The sequence below is a fragment of the Ornithodoros turicata genome, chromosome 3 (genome assembly GCF_037126465.1).
Source record: "Ornithodoros turicata isolate Travis chromosome 3, ASM3712646v1, whole genome shotgun sequence".
Lineage (NCBI taxonomy): Eukaryota > Metazoa > Arthropoda > Arachnida > Ixodida > Argasidae > Ornithodoros > Ornithodoros turicata.
The window spans coordinates 53,207,550-53,224,296 of record NC_088203.1 but is presented as its reverse complement, the minus strand read 5'-3'; the positions used below and the strand labels follow the sequence as shown (position 1 = coordinate 53,224,296).

Here is a 16,747-nt window from a genome sequence, read left to right as displayed (position 1 = left end):
GACCTGAACAGTGTGAACATGTGTAACATACATACATGACTCTTAGGGTTCTTCGTTTTCGGGTTTTATGATTTTTCGAATTCGGGGTGGGGGGGGGGGGGTATCAGGTTCTTCGACCTCGCTTGATATGTCACCGGGGAACGCATGTGAAACGAGTCGCCGCTGTCACATTGAGCTGGGAAACAAGAATATTTATTCTTCTATTGGGGTACAGTACTTTGCCAGAGCGCTTTGCTCATCTATCTACATGCCGCAGGCTAAATCACGGCAGTTGTCAAATAGATTGTCACAAGAGTGCTCTATGGCTCCTCATGATTCACCCTTCAGGCGCGTCACATCGAACGAGAAGTAGAAGGATTTCGGGTAGATATCGGTTTTACCCGAATTCTTGAAAACTTATTCGGGGGAAATTATTGTAAAAAATCGGGTTAAACCCAAAAACGAAGGACTCTGATGACTCTACATTTCACTTGGTCCTTCTAGAGTGTCACACAGACTTCCAAGAACCAGCCTGCACTTCATGCCCCTCGACAGCTGACAGGGACGCTGCACAGAAAATAGCATCTCTGCAAAAGGAAGTGGAGGAACTGAGGCTAAAGGCAGCACGACTGGACTCTCTTGAAAGGGCTAGGTCGCAGCTCCTAAATGTGGACCTCATAAGAGGGTGTGTGGACAGTTCGATGTATTATACTGGTCTCCCAAGCTTTGAGGTGTTTATGGGACTGTACCTTCACGAAGATGCTAGCAGGATGACCTATTGGGGGATCCCAAGACGCAAGGGCAAGGACAACGAAACACGAGGACAGTCAAAGGAGACCGAGCTTATCGACCAGCTTTTTATTATACTTGTCCGCCTGAGGACGGGTATGCAAGGCAGGGAAGTTGCTAGGAACTTTATGCTGCCGGAAAGTCATTTCAGTCGAATATTTGCCACCTGGATAAACTTTCTTTTTCCCGAGCTTAACGATATAACTGTTCTTCCTGAGGTGAAGCACGTGCAGCCTACACTGCCAAAGTCATTTCGTGGATTCGAAAACACCAGATTGCTACTAGATGCCACCGAAGTGCGCATTCAACAGCCCTCCTCACTTAATGCACAGAGGCAGACTTTTTCAACATACAAACACTACAACACTAACACTTATAAAATGGTTATTGGCTGTACTCCAGACGGGTACATATCTTTTGTTTCTAAGTTGTGGGGAGGACAAGTCTCAGATGGTGTGATCATTGAGGAAAGTGGCCTTCTAGATCTCCTTGAACCGGGTGATGCTATCATGGTGGTTAAAGGATTTACTTTCTCAGCATTGCCACCACACGTTAAACTCTACAGGCCTCCATACCGTCAAAGTCACGAGCCACAGATGAGCAGCCACGTTGAGTGAAGATGTTGCAGAAACCAGGCGTGTGGCATGTGCAAGAGTGCACGTTGAAAGGGCGATCCGCAGAGTGAAGTCGTTTCATATTCTGGATAAGCCTTTTCCCATTAGCATGATAGATATTGCAGAGCAAGTGTTCCATGAATGTTGTTTTCTTAGCAATTTTCGTTTGCCACTTATCAATGACCGGTAGCTACAAGCATGATCCCAGAGGTTTGAGGTAAATGCAACTGTACCTCATTATTGTATTTCAATGTATGATATCTACGAACACTATTCTCTTGTGCTCAGGGTATGGCTGCCTTGTGCTTTTATTAAAACAAAGACAAGCACGAAACGGCCCTGCGTACTTTAGATGCTTACTTCGCTACCACCATCAACGTGGTGACGGAACGCCACAACTTCAGGAGAAGAACTCAGCTACCGGGCGAGAGCATTGACGATTTTGTTTTGGCCTTACGGGAGTTATCCGCTTCATGCAACTTTGGCGCCCAAACTGAAGACAACTTGCGAGACCAAGTTGTACAAGGAGTATATTCGCAGCAAATACGTGGGAGGCTTCTCCTTGACGGATCGGCTCTAACGTTTTCTCGTGCCGTGGACATCACCAAGCATTGTAAAAGGGTATCGGACGAAACCCAGTCCTTCGTACATGGTGATGTCGTTCAAGCCATCGGCAACGCTCCGTTGTCGAAAACCCGAGGGCGTCAAAGTAAAGGACAAACGCGCCAGCTGCATCAGTCCCAGAACTCTCACCGCAAGGACGGAGCGCAAAGACTACGCTGCTATCGGTGCGGGTCAACGCAGCATCTCGCAAATGCTTCGAACTGTCCAGCGTTTCACAAGCGTTGCAACAACTGTGGCAAGGTTGGTCACTACGCCACGGTTTGTCGAGCGTTGAAGACACCGACGAAAGTACAGGAGCTTTATACAGAGGAGGACGAAGTTCTAAATGTCGTGGTACCTTCAAAGGAAGGGCAAGGTCTCTTCATCGAAGCGCGTCTTGAAACTGTACCGGTAAAGTTCTTAATTGATACGGGATGGTCAGTATCCATTCTGCAAGAAGATCTCTTCAGGAGACATTTCGCTCATCGTTTCACTTTGGTTCCACCACGTACTGCTTTAGTGGATTACTCAAGACGGAAGATTGATGTAAAGGGGTGCTTCGAGACTGCCGTCACTTACGAAGACAAGCACCATGCTGTTCGCTTTTTCGTAGTTTCCAGAGGGACAACGTTATTGGGACTTGACGCCATCCAAGAACTCGACATACATATTGAAGGTGGAACACTCACCTGCTATGAAACGTCCTTCGCTTCATCAATGCTACCACACTCACTTGCACAGGACTTTTCACAGCTATTTTCAACAGAGCTGGGTTTGGCTAACGGATTTACCCACAAGGTGAAAGTTCGTCAAGATGTCCCACCCGTAATTGCTAAACTACGTCGACTGCCATTGGCAGTTCACAACGCTGTTACGGAAGAGCTGCGTCGCCTTGAAAAGGAAGACATAATAGAACGGGTTGAGGCGTCAGAATGGGTTTCCCCCATTGTAGTAATTCCAAAAAAGGATGGAAAGATTCGCCTTTGTGTGGACCTTCGTGAGGTGAACAAAGCCATCATACCAGACCTGTTCCCTCTTCCACATACAGAAGAGCTGCTGAATGCGCTAGCAGGAGCTCAGTACTTCTCTCGAATCGATTTAAGGTCAGCGTACCATCAAGTCCTTCTGCATCCTGAAAGTAGGAGCTTGACCACATTTATTACCCATGATGGACTCTACAGATTCAAACGGGTCTGCTTCGGACTTTCATCTGCGCCCGCCATGTTTCAAAGAATGATGTCTTTGATACTCAAGGATTGCTCCGGAGTATTATGTTACATCGACGACATCATTGTGTTTGGGAGACACAAAGCTGAACATCAAGAAAATCTTCGAAGAGTGCTCACCGTCATTCGCTCAACCGGATTGAAGCTCAATGCAAAATGTGTGTTCGAGACACAGGAGCTGGAATTCTTAGGGCACCACGTAAGCACTCATGGATTACGTCCGCTTCGTTCTCAAGTGGAAGCAATTACACATGCACCAGCATCAAACGATGTCGCTACCCTACGTTCGTTTTTGGGACTTGTAGGTTTTTACTCAAACTTCGTCCCAAACTTTGCTACGCTCGTGGAGCCTATGCGTGCCCTACTACGAAAAAATCAACCCTTCCTGTGGACAGACATTGTCAATGACAGTTTCAATGCTGTGAAGTCACTCTTCAGAGAAGACCGTGTCGTCCACCCGTTCGACCCTACACTACCAGTAATCGTCACGACAGACGCTTCTTCGTACGGGTTAGGAGCTGTTCTGCAACAAGTGCAAGGCAATATGTATCGGACAGTTGCTTTTGCTTCACGTACCCTTTCTTCGCAAGAGCGCAAGTATGCTGTAGCGGAAAGAGAAGCGCTGGCATGCCTATGGGCGTGCGAGCACTGGCACGTCTACCTTTGGGGTCGTCCTTTTCTTATTCGCACAGATCACCAAGCCTTGGTGACATTGCTATCGGCACGCGGCACAGGAAGACGTCCACTGCGACTTAGTAGATGGACAGAGCGCCTTCTTCGTTACAATTTCACAGTCGAGTACTGCCGGGGTACCGACAACAAAATAGCAGATGCGCTGTCGCGATTGCCTCTGTCACACGATGCCCAGACTGAAGAGCTTAATCAGGAATACGACTTTGTTGGCCAAATCGAAACGTCTGTAGCGAAGACAGACCTTCAATTAGCATCACGGAATGATCCGATCTTGAAACAAGTCATGGAGTTCGTGATGGAAGGATGGCCGTTAAAGCAAGACTTGATGCCAAGTCATCAGCCATTTTTTCGAGTTCAAGAGGAACTCGCGGTATTCGAAGACCTCCTAATACGTGGAGATCGCATAGTGGTACCACCAGCGTTCACGGGACATCTCGTACAGCTAGCTCATGAATCGCAACCAGGCATCGTGCGCACCAAGCAGCGTTTAAGGGAGAAATACTGGTGGCCACAGATGGATAAACAAGTTAAGAATGCTGTCAAGTCGTGTCATATTTGTCAAGACGCCGATAAAAGTGCGAAGACGGCTGACACGCCACTGCAACCCATTCCGTTTCCGAGCAGGCCATGGGAGAAGGTAGCTGTGGACATAATGGGCCCTTTTGGAAAAGCTCCTCCTGACTGCAGATACGCCATCGTGATGGTGGACTATTTTTCTAAATGGCCAGAGGCCAAGTTCTGCGCGAATGTGACAGCATCAACAATTTTGGACTTCCGGAGATCAGTGTTTGCACGTGAAGGCTATCCGGACAACCTGGTGTCCGATCACGGTCCTCAGTTCATTTCACATCAGTTTGAACAGTTCCTCAGGGATAGAGGCATTCAACATTCATTTTCATCTCTGTATTATCCACGCGCAAACGGACTTGTTGAAAGGTTTAATAGAGTTCTGAAAAACTATGTTCAAGCCACGTTCTTGGAAGGAAGACCACTGCGACAAACCGTCACCGAGTACCTGGGAGTGTACAGATGTACCCCGCATGCAACTACCGGAAAATCACCTGCTGAACTTTTACATGGCAGGAAACCACGGACACGACTGGACATCGTTGGGATACCGTCATCTTTACTTGAGGATGATCCTGCTGCAGCAATGACCAATCTACGTGAACGCGTGCGCAGGCATCAGCAACAGAGCAAGACCTACACGGACCAGAAACGTAGTGCCAAAGCGCCAAAATATAAAGTAGGAGATTACGTTCGGGTACGCAAACCAGGATTCACTCCAAAAGGAATGCCGTCATTCTCCAAGCCACTCAATCATCCGACAAAAAGGGAGGTACTCGTTCCAACTAGCCGACGGCAACACATGGAACGCATCAAAGTTCGCACCAGCGGCTATTCAACCAGCAAGCAGCAACCCCACACCTTCAACGGAATCCTTCAGGCTGGATTATCCCACCTACATTACTACGGGTATGGATGCCTCCGATGTCCCTGTATCCCAGTCACAACACGGGGCCAATCAAGAAGCGGCACCACAAGTTTACCCCCCTGCTACTGGCATCGGTGCGCCAACTGATGTGCCAGGGGCAGGATCACGTTTGCCTTCGAACGAAGGTGCAGGACAGCAGACACGTCTGCTGCCTCCGAGACATAGACGTCCTCCAAATAGATACGGGGACCCCGTCGGTCATTAAGACTCACTTTTATTTGTCGCGTTTCAGTATACGTCTGCGTTGGGTATTTCACAAGGACTTTTTGTAGGGGGGGAGAATGTTGTGTTGTTACGGCCATATCGGCATGAGCATGCGGACCAGATGGTCAGCACGATGGTCATCGAAAATAAAGAGAAAGAAGTTGATCTCCTCATGGACGGTCGCGTCATGCAGGCTCCATGGAAGTTGGATTCTTTCTTACAAAGGTAGTTATTTAATTCCGACCGACACCACACAGAGCAAGGAGTACAGCAGGCATGAAAAAGCTCGGATTTAGCTGGGCGAATGAAAGTACATGCCTTATGGCTATTTCCGTACAACACTGTTATTGTTCAGCAGGTTCTAGCAATGTGTCATGCAAGGACTCTTTGACAGTACTTCTGCAAACTGCGAAAACCTCTGCGACTAATTCGTATTGACTGTACCGAGAAGTTTGCACTGCTTTCTCAAGAACTTAATTGCTTCTTTTTCTCTCCCTTATTTTGGGCATTGCAAAGCTTTTGTCTGGCATAGCAACTTTGGATGCAATTTTGAGCCAGCGAATCCTGATAAAGAAATTACTTATCTCTTCACATGGAAATGCAACCTTAAAGCTTTTCCACTGTTAAATGGGAAAAGCTGTAATTTTGGAAGCAGAAAACTATCTGCTTTTGCTGGACCAATGCACGCAAAAGTGTGCCTGTAAAGTTGGCTCCCTACAATGCACTCAATAGCGCTCACTAGCATTAAATCACTAGGTGAAGCCTACTTTACAGGGAGCCTAGATGTTATGTCATGTTTGACATAATTTCTAGGTTGTTGATTAGGCCTGATTAAATGTCAAGCAGAGGGACCGCGTATATTTAAAAGATATTTAAAAAATTCGAACCATTTTCAAATATGTCTGTTCGATTTCAAATCGAATAGACGATTATTCAATTCGATATTCGAAAAATTTCAAATATTTGCACAGGCCTATTTGTAAGTCATGCAGTGAAATGGCAGCACCCGTTTATCCTTTTAGGGCTCTACTTTAGAGCAGCACTCTGTTTCCAAAAATAAAAAGCACCATGAAAGACAGATAGGAAACAGGCGAGGTGGTGGAACTTAACATCCGTAAGGAAACCCTGTGATTGATGCGGAAAGTGAGGATGAACACAACACAGCGTCTCAGAAGGCACCCCGTGCTTACCAAGCGATTTTCTAATTTTGCATGTTTTCACTGACATTGTTGGCAAAATTTCCTGACAATCTGTTCATGCCATAAGACACAAGTTGGCAGGCTAAGGTTGGATGTTCCATCCATTCCTCCGTAGGAAACAGCCAAAAGATCGCTCTGTCTTTCTCTCTCATACTGGTGTCCCAATGCAAGCCACATGTAATAATTTTTGCAGACAATTCCGACTTTTCTGTTCCCTGTTTTCAACCGAGCATCAAACCAAATTTTTTTCCACTTTAGTTCGGGTTCAAGCATAATGGGTCGGTTCTGGTTGAAGATGCTTTTAACCCGTTCAGAGCACAAAGTTTTTGTCCCTAAATAAAATGTTAGGTAACAAGCCGACAGCATTATTTCTCTTCGTGTTTCCTAGGGTAGCAGTACAACTAACCAGCCATTTTATATTAGTACCAAGCTTGTCATTTCGCTAAATGGTCCTCAACGAGACTGCTTAACGAGCTCAGCAGCAGATTATGTAAACTGACCAGAGCCAGAGACCCCTGTGAGACAGTGTGTCCAAGACTTATATGGTCCAAGTCCGCAAAAGCTAGTACAGTGCTGAAAACAAGTTTAGGGAATGTGTGATTTGTGCACCTACATTTAGTGAACTGAACCTTATAACTGACAAGCTCTAGGGTGCAGTTCAACAAGCCAGGCTGCTGCAGTGGCTGGGAAAAAATAAATGCTGGAATTGCACGTTCCGTAGACTTGTGTCTAGCACTGTGCTACGCTCATTTGTGAAGCAGGGACAGAAAGGAACCTGTATTAATAAAAACAGTTTTCTCAACATTACAACATGTTAGCAGAAAACCTGTGACAAGAACGCCCCATCCGTAGCGAAAAGTAATAATGAAACTAGTACACAGCTGCCCGACATTGTCTTCGCCACCGCAGGCGTCCAGATAGATTTGACACTCTCGTCGCAAGAAATGTGGTATCTGTTGGTCAATTTAAGTTACTGAATGGAGGTATATAACATTAAAGTCAGAGGGAAACATGAAAATCGTGCAGAGCGAGAAAAAGAAAGCAACAAGAAAATCAGTCTTGCACTCGATGCTTTGAAACCGGTTTTGAACCAAAAACCGTTCAGTTCGGGTTCTGTTCCAAGATGGCCGCCGCCTTTTCAGTTCGGTTCCGGCGGAAATACCGGTTTCATTCCGGTTTGATGCTCTGGTTTTCAAGATTGGTAGACACTCTCAGTAACACTGCCTCAGTGCCTTGATCTCCTTTTCCATTTCATATTTGCTAGCTGTTCATACCCTGGAGATCATCAGTGCCTGTGTGAAGCAGCGCAAGTCACCAGCGCACTTGTTTGTCAAAGATGTATGTTTAATGCCATCTCAGACGTTGGTGACTTTATTTAAAACGATCATTTACAGCAGTTTCTTTTCTCCACTCATTCACCCAGTGACCCCGTCGTTCTAAGTAATCTCTCGTTTTGTGTTCTTCCTTTAGGGCAAGCCTCTGGAGGTCTGGCCCTCAGTTGTGTTCACAGGGAATAGCGTCGAAGAGGCGGAGCACATGTTCCTACATGAGGAGGGGCTCGCAGCAATAATGGCAGCGTACTGGATTTTCCAGATTGTTTACCACAAAGAGTCATGCAATGTATTGTGTGCCCTTGAAAGACTTTGCCTTAAACTTTCCTATTCGCGTGCCAGGCCCCCCGTGGTTAAGTTTTTTAATCGCTACAAAAAGGAGTTCGAATCTGGGGCAGAAAGCCTTGTGTAGCCTCTGTGGCTCTGATGTCAAGAACTTAGTTATTTGAGCAGCAACTTGAAGAAATAAACATGTTCCTGTATCCAACAGCTTACATTCCCGTGTAAAATTTTTAGCCTTATGATAAGTCAGGTGACTTCTTTTTGGAAGAGTGCTTTGAGTACAACACCAAGGCTCATGTGCCCCTTGTACAGGGCATCTAAACCTGGAATGTGGAGGTGCATCACATGCTTCATAGCATTCTGTCACACCCTTTTGAAGGGCATAAAAGCTGCAATACACCTCCATTAAATGGTGTTTGAGGGAGTGTCAAAAAAGGTGTTTTGCATGTAATACACTCTTCACATAGGTGTTCTATGCTGAAAGCACCCTTTGCAAAGGTGTTTCGTGCAGAATACACCTTCTGAAAAAGGGTGTTTGAAAACTTGGGGTGTAAAAAAGGGAGTCAGTTACAGGACAAGGGGTGTAAACTCATTTACACCCAAAAGGGTGCTTTTCGATTTACTGTGTAGGTCCCGGAAGGGTGACTGAAGATGGCAACTTTTGCCAGTATGCGGCTGAAAAAAATGCCTCAAAGGTACCCCTACATGAAAACTTGAAAGCCCTAACCCCCTTAAAAGCGCTCCCCATAACAAGACATGCTACATCTTTTCTCGCTGTCGCGGATGCTAGTGCTTCTGTTTCCCGACGCATTTGAGTGACAACAAATGCGAGCTGTGAAACAACATTTCAGACGTTTCAACAACATTTCTCCCTGGCGTTAAGCGATTTTAGTTTATATACACCATACAACCAAATGGAGTCATCAATTAATAGCGCCATATGAGGTGTACGTGTATTTTATGGGCCCAACTCCTGATGGCGCTGCCGTTTCGCGCGCTTCCATCTTGTTTGTTTTTTCCTTGTTGTGCCACTTTGATGTTTAAAAATTCACTTGCATCCTCAAAATTTTGTTTTAATAAAGTTGCCATTCACGCCACATCGTGACCCCCACATCTCTATCGTTTTACATTCACTTGAGTTACATAGCGCCAAATCTAGCGGATTTGGGCACGCACCAGGCAACGTTACCTGGCGCCAAGCGGCAAATATCTGCGGGTAGTAGATGCCAAATAAACCTCTACCCGACAAACATCATCATGACGTTGGTAGACAGACCAAAAGCGAAACAGATCGGAAAGGGACAGCTGGGTTCCACGAATGAGCAATTGTTCGCTGAAAGAAAAGTAGGACCGAAGGTCGCGTCCCTTTCAGAGACCATCGTAATCCCCTCAAGACCGTGGCTTTCGGGCGCGACCTTGTTCGCCACTAGTTTTGAACGTAGTTCAACTCTACCAAACTCGTGGCGCTGTCGACCACTATGACATCATTTGTTTACAAACTGTGGTGTTCAGTTCCATGGTTATTGGTATCAGCGCTCACGCGCTCGTGTTCGGGACATTAAAATAATATTCGTTCTTGGGTATGGACGTGTCTGTCTGCTGCTCGGAAACAGAACATTCTGGCGACGAAGGTTGATCGACCCACATGGGCAAGGCGGCAAGGAGTTCTTGCTTAAAACAGCAGCAGTACTAGTCAGTCATCCAGGCTTTCTGGGAACGTTGGAGGTTTGATGACAACGAAGCGTTCATCGCAACGAAGCAGAAGGCACCTGAATCGCTAGTCACCCGAAATCAACGTCGGAAAAGTAAGGAATCGGACAGAGAGGACCCGATTGGACTCACTTAATCCAAGATGTCACAATCACATCACGCCCCGAAGCTCGGCACTATGGCTGAATTCAACCCGAAGGTTGACGACGTTCGCTCGTACTTTGAGCGTTTCGACAACTACGTCGATATCAATGAAGTGCCTCAAGAAAAGAAGTTGAAGCTGCTCTTAAACGTAATCGGGGGGCAAGCTTACGAAGAGCTGAAAAAGATCGTTGTGCCTGCACTTCCAACGGAGAAGACATACGGAGAAATCAAGGTGCTCTTGGAGGGACATTACAGTCCACAACGGTCAATCATTGCGGAACGTTGTCAGTTTAATCGAAGAGTTCAACATCCGGATGAGACCGTCAAGGACTTCATCACAGAGTTGAAACACTTAGCCAGAGACTGTGAGTTCGGTACTTTTCTCAACGACGCTTTGAGGGACAGACTGGTAGCTGGGTTACGTGATGAAGAGACGCAGCGAACGTTATTTGCAACGGAGAAATTGACGTTTGAAGTGGCATGCAAGATTGCCTTGGAAAAGGAGCTAGCGGCGAAGCAAACGAAGCAGTTACACGACGCAAGCCAAGGAGATGGAGTCAACGCTATCAGCGGGAGAGCAAGGAAGAAGGCTCCAAAATGGAAAGTAGCCGTACCGGGCGCAGACAGTAAACGGGAAGAGGACAGAGACGAGTGCAAGCACTGCGGGAAGCCTCACCGCTCGGATAGGTGTTGGTTCAGGAATCTCACGTGCCGATCCTGCCACAAAAAGGGACACCTGCAAGCGGTGTGCGGAAAAAGGAAAACGAAGCCTGTCACATACGTCGATACGACGGACGAAGAGTCGGATGATTGCGACTGCTACACTATATGTTACTCAGAAAAGGCAGCAAGTGGATACAGCGTAGACATGAGTATCGAAGGAAAGGAAGTTCCCATGGTAATAGATACTGGAGCAGCGGTCACAATAATGCCCGAAACGATGTATCGACATTACTTCGCACACATCAAGTGCAGGACAGCAGACCTAGCTTTGCGAACTTACACCGGGGAAAAGCTGCAGATACTGGGAAAGTCAAGCGTCAAAGTGGCCCAAACAGGCGAGGAAATGCTCCTGCCGTTGGTGGCCGTCAGAGATCAGGGCAGGAAAATGGCAGCATTAATAGGAAGAGACTGGCTGAGGCTAGATAGGAAGAGTGTCTGCCATCTGTCAAGTGACGTGGGGAAAAGGGTGGAGACGTTGCGGCGAAAGTACTCTGGAGTTTTCAAAGGCGTTCCAGGAGTGGTGAAGGACTTCAAGGCGCGTGTTCTCGTCAAGGAGGCAGCCCAACCAGTGTTTGCGAAAGCGCGACCAGTACCGTTCTCCATGAAAAACGAAGTAGCAAAGGAGTTGGAGAAATTGGAAGCTGATGGCATCTTGAAAAGAGTGTCAAGAAGCGACTGGGCAACGCCCCTTGTTGTGGTACCGAAGAGCAGCGGAGCAGGATTAAGGCTATGCGGGGACTACAAGATCACCGTGAATCCTGTTTTGAAGACCGATCATTATCCCTTGCCCCTACCAGAGGATTTGTACTCAACACTCGCCGGAGGAAAAGTTTTCTGCGTTCTGGACCTGTCACAAGCGTACCAGCAGGTTCCCTTGGACGAAGAAAGCAAGCCACTGCTGACAGTAAACACACATCTCGGGCTGTTTCAATTTCAGAGACTGCCCTTTGGAATATCGAGCGCACCAGCCATTTTTCAGTCGCTAATGGATTCAGTTTTAAAAGGGATTCCCAAGGTGGGATGTTACATTGATGATGTAATCGTCGCAGGTGAAAACGTGGACGAATGTCAGGGAACGGTGGAGAATGTCTTGCAACGACTAGAACAGCACAATATGACACTGAAGGAAGAAAAGTGTCAATTTTTCAAGCCGTCAGTTGTATACTTGGGGCATAAAGTCACACAGGAAGGCATATTCCCGACGGAAACCAAGATAAAGGCAATAATCGAAGCTCCTCAGCCGAGTAATGCTACGGAACTGCGGGCTTTCTTGGGCTTGCTGAACTGCTACGGGAAATTTATCAGGAATCTCGCTACCATAGTCGCACCGTTGTACGACTTGTTGAAAAGAGACCAACGCTGGGTGTGGACAGAAAGATGTTTAAAAGCATTTGAAGAAGCCAAACGGCGTCTGATCGACAGCCAAGTACTCGCATATTACGACGTTAAGAAGCCTATTGGTCTCAGCTGTGATTCTTCGGCATACGGCCTGGGAGCGGTCATTTTCCACGTCATGCCGGATGGAACAGAAAAACCGATCGCCTTCGCATCTCGAACTCTCAGCGTTGCGGAACGTAACTACGCACAGGGAGAAAAGGTGGCTCTCGCAATTATCTTCGGATTGTAGCGGTTCCATCGTTACCTCTACGGCAGGAAATTCCAGTTATATACCGATCATAAACCACTGCTAGGAATTCTGGAACCGGATAAACCTATTCCGACAGTGGCGGCAGCTCGAGTACAACGCTTGGCCATCACAATGGCCGCGTACCAGTACACGCTACAATACCGAAACGGGAAAAATATGGAAGTGGCCGACGCACTTTCCAGGCTACCGCTTCCAGCAAGGCACAATGACGAAAGCGAGGAGTGCTTGGCGGTCTTTGACTCGACACCTATCACGGCCAGTCAAGTTACGAAATGGACAAAACGGGACCCAATACTCGAGGCCGTACGACAGTTCACCGTATCTGGATGGCCTGCAACGTTTGATGGAAAGTTTCAGCCATTTTACGTTCGGCGACATGAACTGTCACATGAGCAAGGATGCCTGACGTGGGGGCAACGGGTCATCGTTCCTGATACACTCCGGCAGCCAGTGTTATCACTGCTTCACGAAGAGCATCCTGGAATTGAAAGAATGAAAATGCTAGCTAGGTCATTTGTCTGGTGGCCTTTAATGGACAAAGACATCGAGTCAACGGTTCGTAAGTGCAACGTCTGTCAGACTACTGCGCCCGCAAAGACACCGGGACCACTGCATCCGTGGACATACCCAACGCGGGTCTGGCAGCGTGTCCACGTCGACTTTGCTGTAAAAGAGGGAATTAATCTCTTCGTGCTTGTAGACTCGTATTCCAAGTGGATTGAAGTCAGATGTCTCAGCACCGCTACTGCTGCAAGGACAACCGACACTCTGAGGGCTATCTTCGCCGCGTACGGATATCCTGAAGAGTTAGTTAGTGACAATGGGCCTCAATTCATTGCTCAAGAGTTCGCAGATTTCACACGCGGCCTCGGAATCCGGCATACGCGTACGCCGCCTTACCACGCAGCGTCGAATGGCGCAGCCGAACGCCTGGTTCAAACGACCAAGACAATATTGCTCAAGCAAGTCTTGCATGACAACATGACAGGTCAACGCAGGACCCTCCACCAACGTCTTGACGATTTTCTGCTGGCCTACAGGAATACAGCTAATTCGGTAACTGGACGTACACCTGCGGAACTATTCCTGAAGAGGCAGCCACGAGTGAAACTTTCACTTTTAAAACCAGACTTCGTTAAAGACATGAGGACAAAACAGGAACAAAACGCTGCTAGGCGCAATGAGCATCGTGGAAGAGCCACGCAGTTCACCGTGGGAGAAATAGTCTACGTGAAGACGACAAGAGGCGAACCTTTGGCGTGGGAGGAGGCCACAGTAGTTCAGCAAGTGAGCGAGGCAACGTTTTTAGTCAAGGTGAACAACCAGCTGCGCTATGTACACAGTGACCACTTGAAACCACGCTGGGCACGTGCGTCGCCAACGTCGTTTCGGCACGATAGGGGAACGTCAGCAATGGACGAAGCTCCTAGCGGGTCACAGAACCTGCCAACGACTCCCTTGTATGGTGACAGGACGTCGAGTGATACAAGCTCGGACACGCAAGCGCCCGTGGAAGGCGATGGAGCAACTCCACTGGCACCAACAGAGCCAGCGGTACAGCCTGGTGCCAACGTAACGTCGGACGTCGATGTGACGAATCCGCATTCGGAACCGTTACGTCGCAGCAGTCGTCGTAGGCAACCTCCGGAACGCTTCCAAGCGGGAATGCCTTGAACGAGAGCTAGTCGGAATGAACAGTTTAAGTGCAGAGGGAATGTGGTGTTCAGTTCCATGGTTATTGGTATCAGCACTCACGCGCTCGTGTTCGGGACATTAAAATAATATTCGTTCTTGGGTATGGACGTGTCTGTCTGCTGCTCGGAAACAGAACACAAACAGGTAGAGGTCTATTTTGTAGCCGCGGCGGAGCTTTTTTCTCGGTCGAGTGGCTCCACCGCCATCGACTTTATCACTTGTAGCATGTCGCGTATTATGGGGTCAGCGCTTTAAGAGTAGGGAACCGAGCAAATGACCAAATTTTATTCTCAGTACAAGCTTTGTATCATTGTTGCCATTAACTGTCATCTCAGCTCTTGCATGGCTTTTTGCCATACCTGATTCTGCAGCTCATGTTACCTGCCACTGTCATGACGATAAGATGGATTCTACGCATTGCTACAATATTCTGAGTATTTTTTTTTTTTTTAAGTTCCAGTCACCGAACAGAATATAATGCGGCACCTCGCAGAAGCTAAGCAGCACAACATAGAAGTCCTAGCTGCTGTGAAGGACCTTCGACAAACCCAGTCTGACATCTATCATAGGCTCAGTCAACTGGAAGAAGCTTAGAAACAGACATCTGGCGGTGAAACGCTCAATATAGATGACTTCGACTTGCTGATGAAAACAATGCAACAGTTCCTGGCCATAGAAGAGGAACTAAAGATAAACTTAAATATGAAGCTTTGGTGAGCACCAGTAGCATCAGTTAGGGCAGTTTTTGCCAACGTAGTTTTTCATGGTATTTAATCCTCGTTTCATAACATTTATTTATTGCAATGGAATTTCACCCTCATAACTGTATTTTAGCCCTTGTATCAGGAATTTTAATACTCATGCCACCACTATTACTCGTGGTACCATTTATTCCTAATGCCACCCGTCTTAGTCATCGAGACATGAGATTTTCCTCATTCTGTAACATTTAAGCGTTGATTTTGATGCATATTCTTCTGCCATTTTTTATTTTGCTTTCTACAGTAAAACGCTACAAAGGTACTTGCATGAATATCATCTATTACAGCTATTTCCCTGTTTACAGCAATAACAGTAGTTTCTATGGTTGCAACTACTCTGTGCATTGCGACAACACTGAGCATAGAGTAGTGTTAGCCATAAACAAGGCAATAGTTAAAACGGTATGAATATTTTTGTAGAATACATGCAAAACGTGGACCGCTAATATAGGATTAAAATCTATAGCATACAGATAAAACTGCACCAGCTCCCGTGGCATAGTGGTTAGGGTAGCCGCTTTCCACGCCCAGACATAGAGGTGGGGTACGGGTTCGAATCCTGTCACCGGCTGTGCTGTCTGAGGTTTTCCCTGGGTTTTCCGAAGACTTTCCAGACGAATGTCGGCACAGTTCCCCTTGAAGTCTGCCCAGGACGCATAACAATCCCCCTGTCCCCCACTCCTTCCTGCTGTCCTCTCTCCATCTGTCCACGTCTGTACGCTGCTCATAGCTACAGTTGATTCGCGGCGCTAACACGAAATTAAGAAAAAACAGATAAAACTGGCAACAAGAACACTAAAGCTCGCAGAACAAGGATGATATCGTACATCATACTGATTAATTTCCATGGTAGGACTAGAAGTGGCGGCACAGGTGATTAATATGAAACGAGGATTAACTGTAAACACAGGAGAAACTGTAGTTCAACGTTTGAAACGACTTCAACTGCCCCTTGACGGAGTGTCAACTGGGACTCAGTTTTACAAAGTTGTACCATGCTGGTTGAGGATCAAGTCCGAGAGATGATTTCAAGAGTTGAAATTCTTCAGTCACCTTTCCGTAAAATATGGCTATCTGCATTCTTCCTCTACTCTTGTTCATTATCCAATCGTCGGTGTCCGTATTTTCTTTACTGTTGTATCTGTTGTAAAATCCCGCTTTGCGGCAGTAATTAACGACCACTTCGCATTTCACACACTGACATGCTGCTGCGAGCATCTCGAGAGCCTGTATTGCGTTGACTTTCGTTTCTCTTTCTCTTTCGAATAGCAGCTTATCGATGAGTTGCGCACGGTAGCCGCACTTCATGCTGTTTATTATCCCTTGGTCCAAAGGTTGGATAAGGGAAGTGGAGTTCGGGGGAAGGAAACACGTTTTGACATGCGTGAGGCGCACGTCCTCGATGTGATGTGCGGAGCAGTTGTCCTGCAACAAACACACGCGCCTGCCCTTCTTCGCCATGTCGAGGTCGAGGTCCACCACCCAGTCCCTAAAAATCGCTCGGGACATCTACGTTTTGGTGTTGGATGCGTAATTCACAGGGACTCTTTCTCCTCTGAAGCAGTGTGGGTTTATGCTTTTCCCAAGAACCAGGGGAACACGCTTGTCTGTTCCATCCATGTTGACACAGAGCAAGACAGAAAACCGTAGC

General features: G+C 47.1%; 2 protein-coding genes and 2 pseudogenes across 2 annotated transcripts; all 4 read left to right on the top strand.

Moving 5' to 3' along the window:
* The first annotated feature begins 866 nt into the window (after nt 1-866).
* LOC135389469 (uncharacterized) lies at nt 867-1,572 on the top strand (annotated as a pseudogene).
* A 31-nt stretch (nt 1,573-1,603) lies between these two features.
* LOC135389468 (uncharacterized protein K02A2.6-like) lies at nt 1,604-5,486 on the top strand. Its single transcript, XM_064619513.1, has 2 exons — nt 1,604-1,634; nt 1,705-5,486. The coding sequence occupies exons 1-2, from the start codon at nt 1,604-1,606 to the stop codon at nt 5,484-5,486; spliced, it is 3,813 nt and encodes a 1,270-aa protein (XP_064475583.1).
* Nucleotides 5,487-10,267: 4,781 nt separating this feature from the next.
* LOC135389466 (uncharacterized) lies at nt 10,268-10,940 on the top strand (annotated as a pseudogene).
* A 1,811-nt stretch (nt 10,941-12,751) lies between these two features.
* Nucleotides 12,752-14,314, top strand: LOC135389465 (uncharacterized protein K02A2.6-like). Its single transcript, XM_064619512.1, has one exon. It carries the CDS (start codon nt 12,752-12,754, stop codon nt 14,312-14,314), a length of 1,563 nt encoding a protein of 520 aa, XP_064475582.1.
* The last annotated feature ends 2,433 nt before the right edge of the window (nt 14,315-16,747 follow it).

Excerpts from the sequence above, each read along its gene's own strand:
- LOC135389468 (XM_064619513.1), top strand. The coding sequence starts at position 1,604 with ATGCAACTGTACCTCATTATTGTATTTCAAT. Across the intron at positions 1,635-1,704 it reads CCTCATTATTGTATTTCAAT|ACAAGCACGAAACGGCCCTG; the intron begins GTATGATATCTA and ends ATTAAAACAAAG.
- LOC135389465 (XM_064619512.1), top strand. The coding sequence starts at position 12,752 with ATGGCCGCGTACCAGTACACGCTACAATACCGAAACGGGAAAAATATG.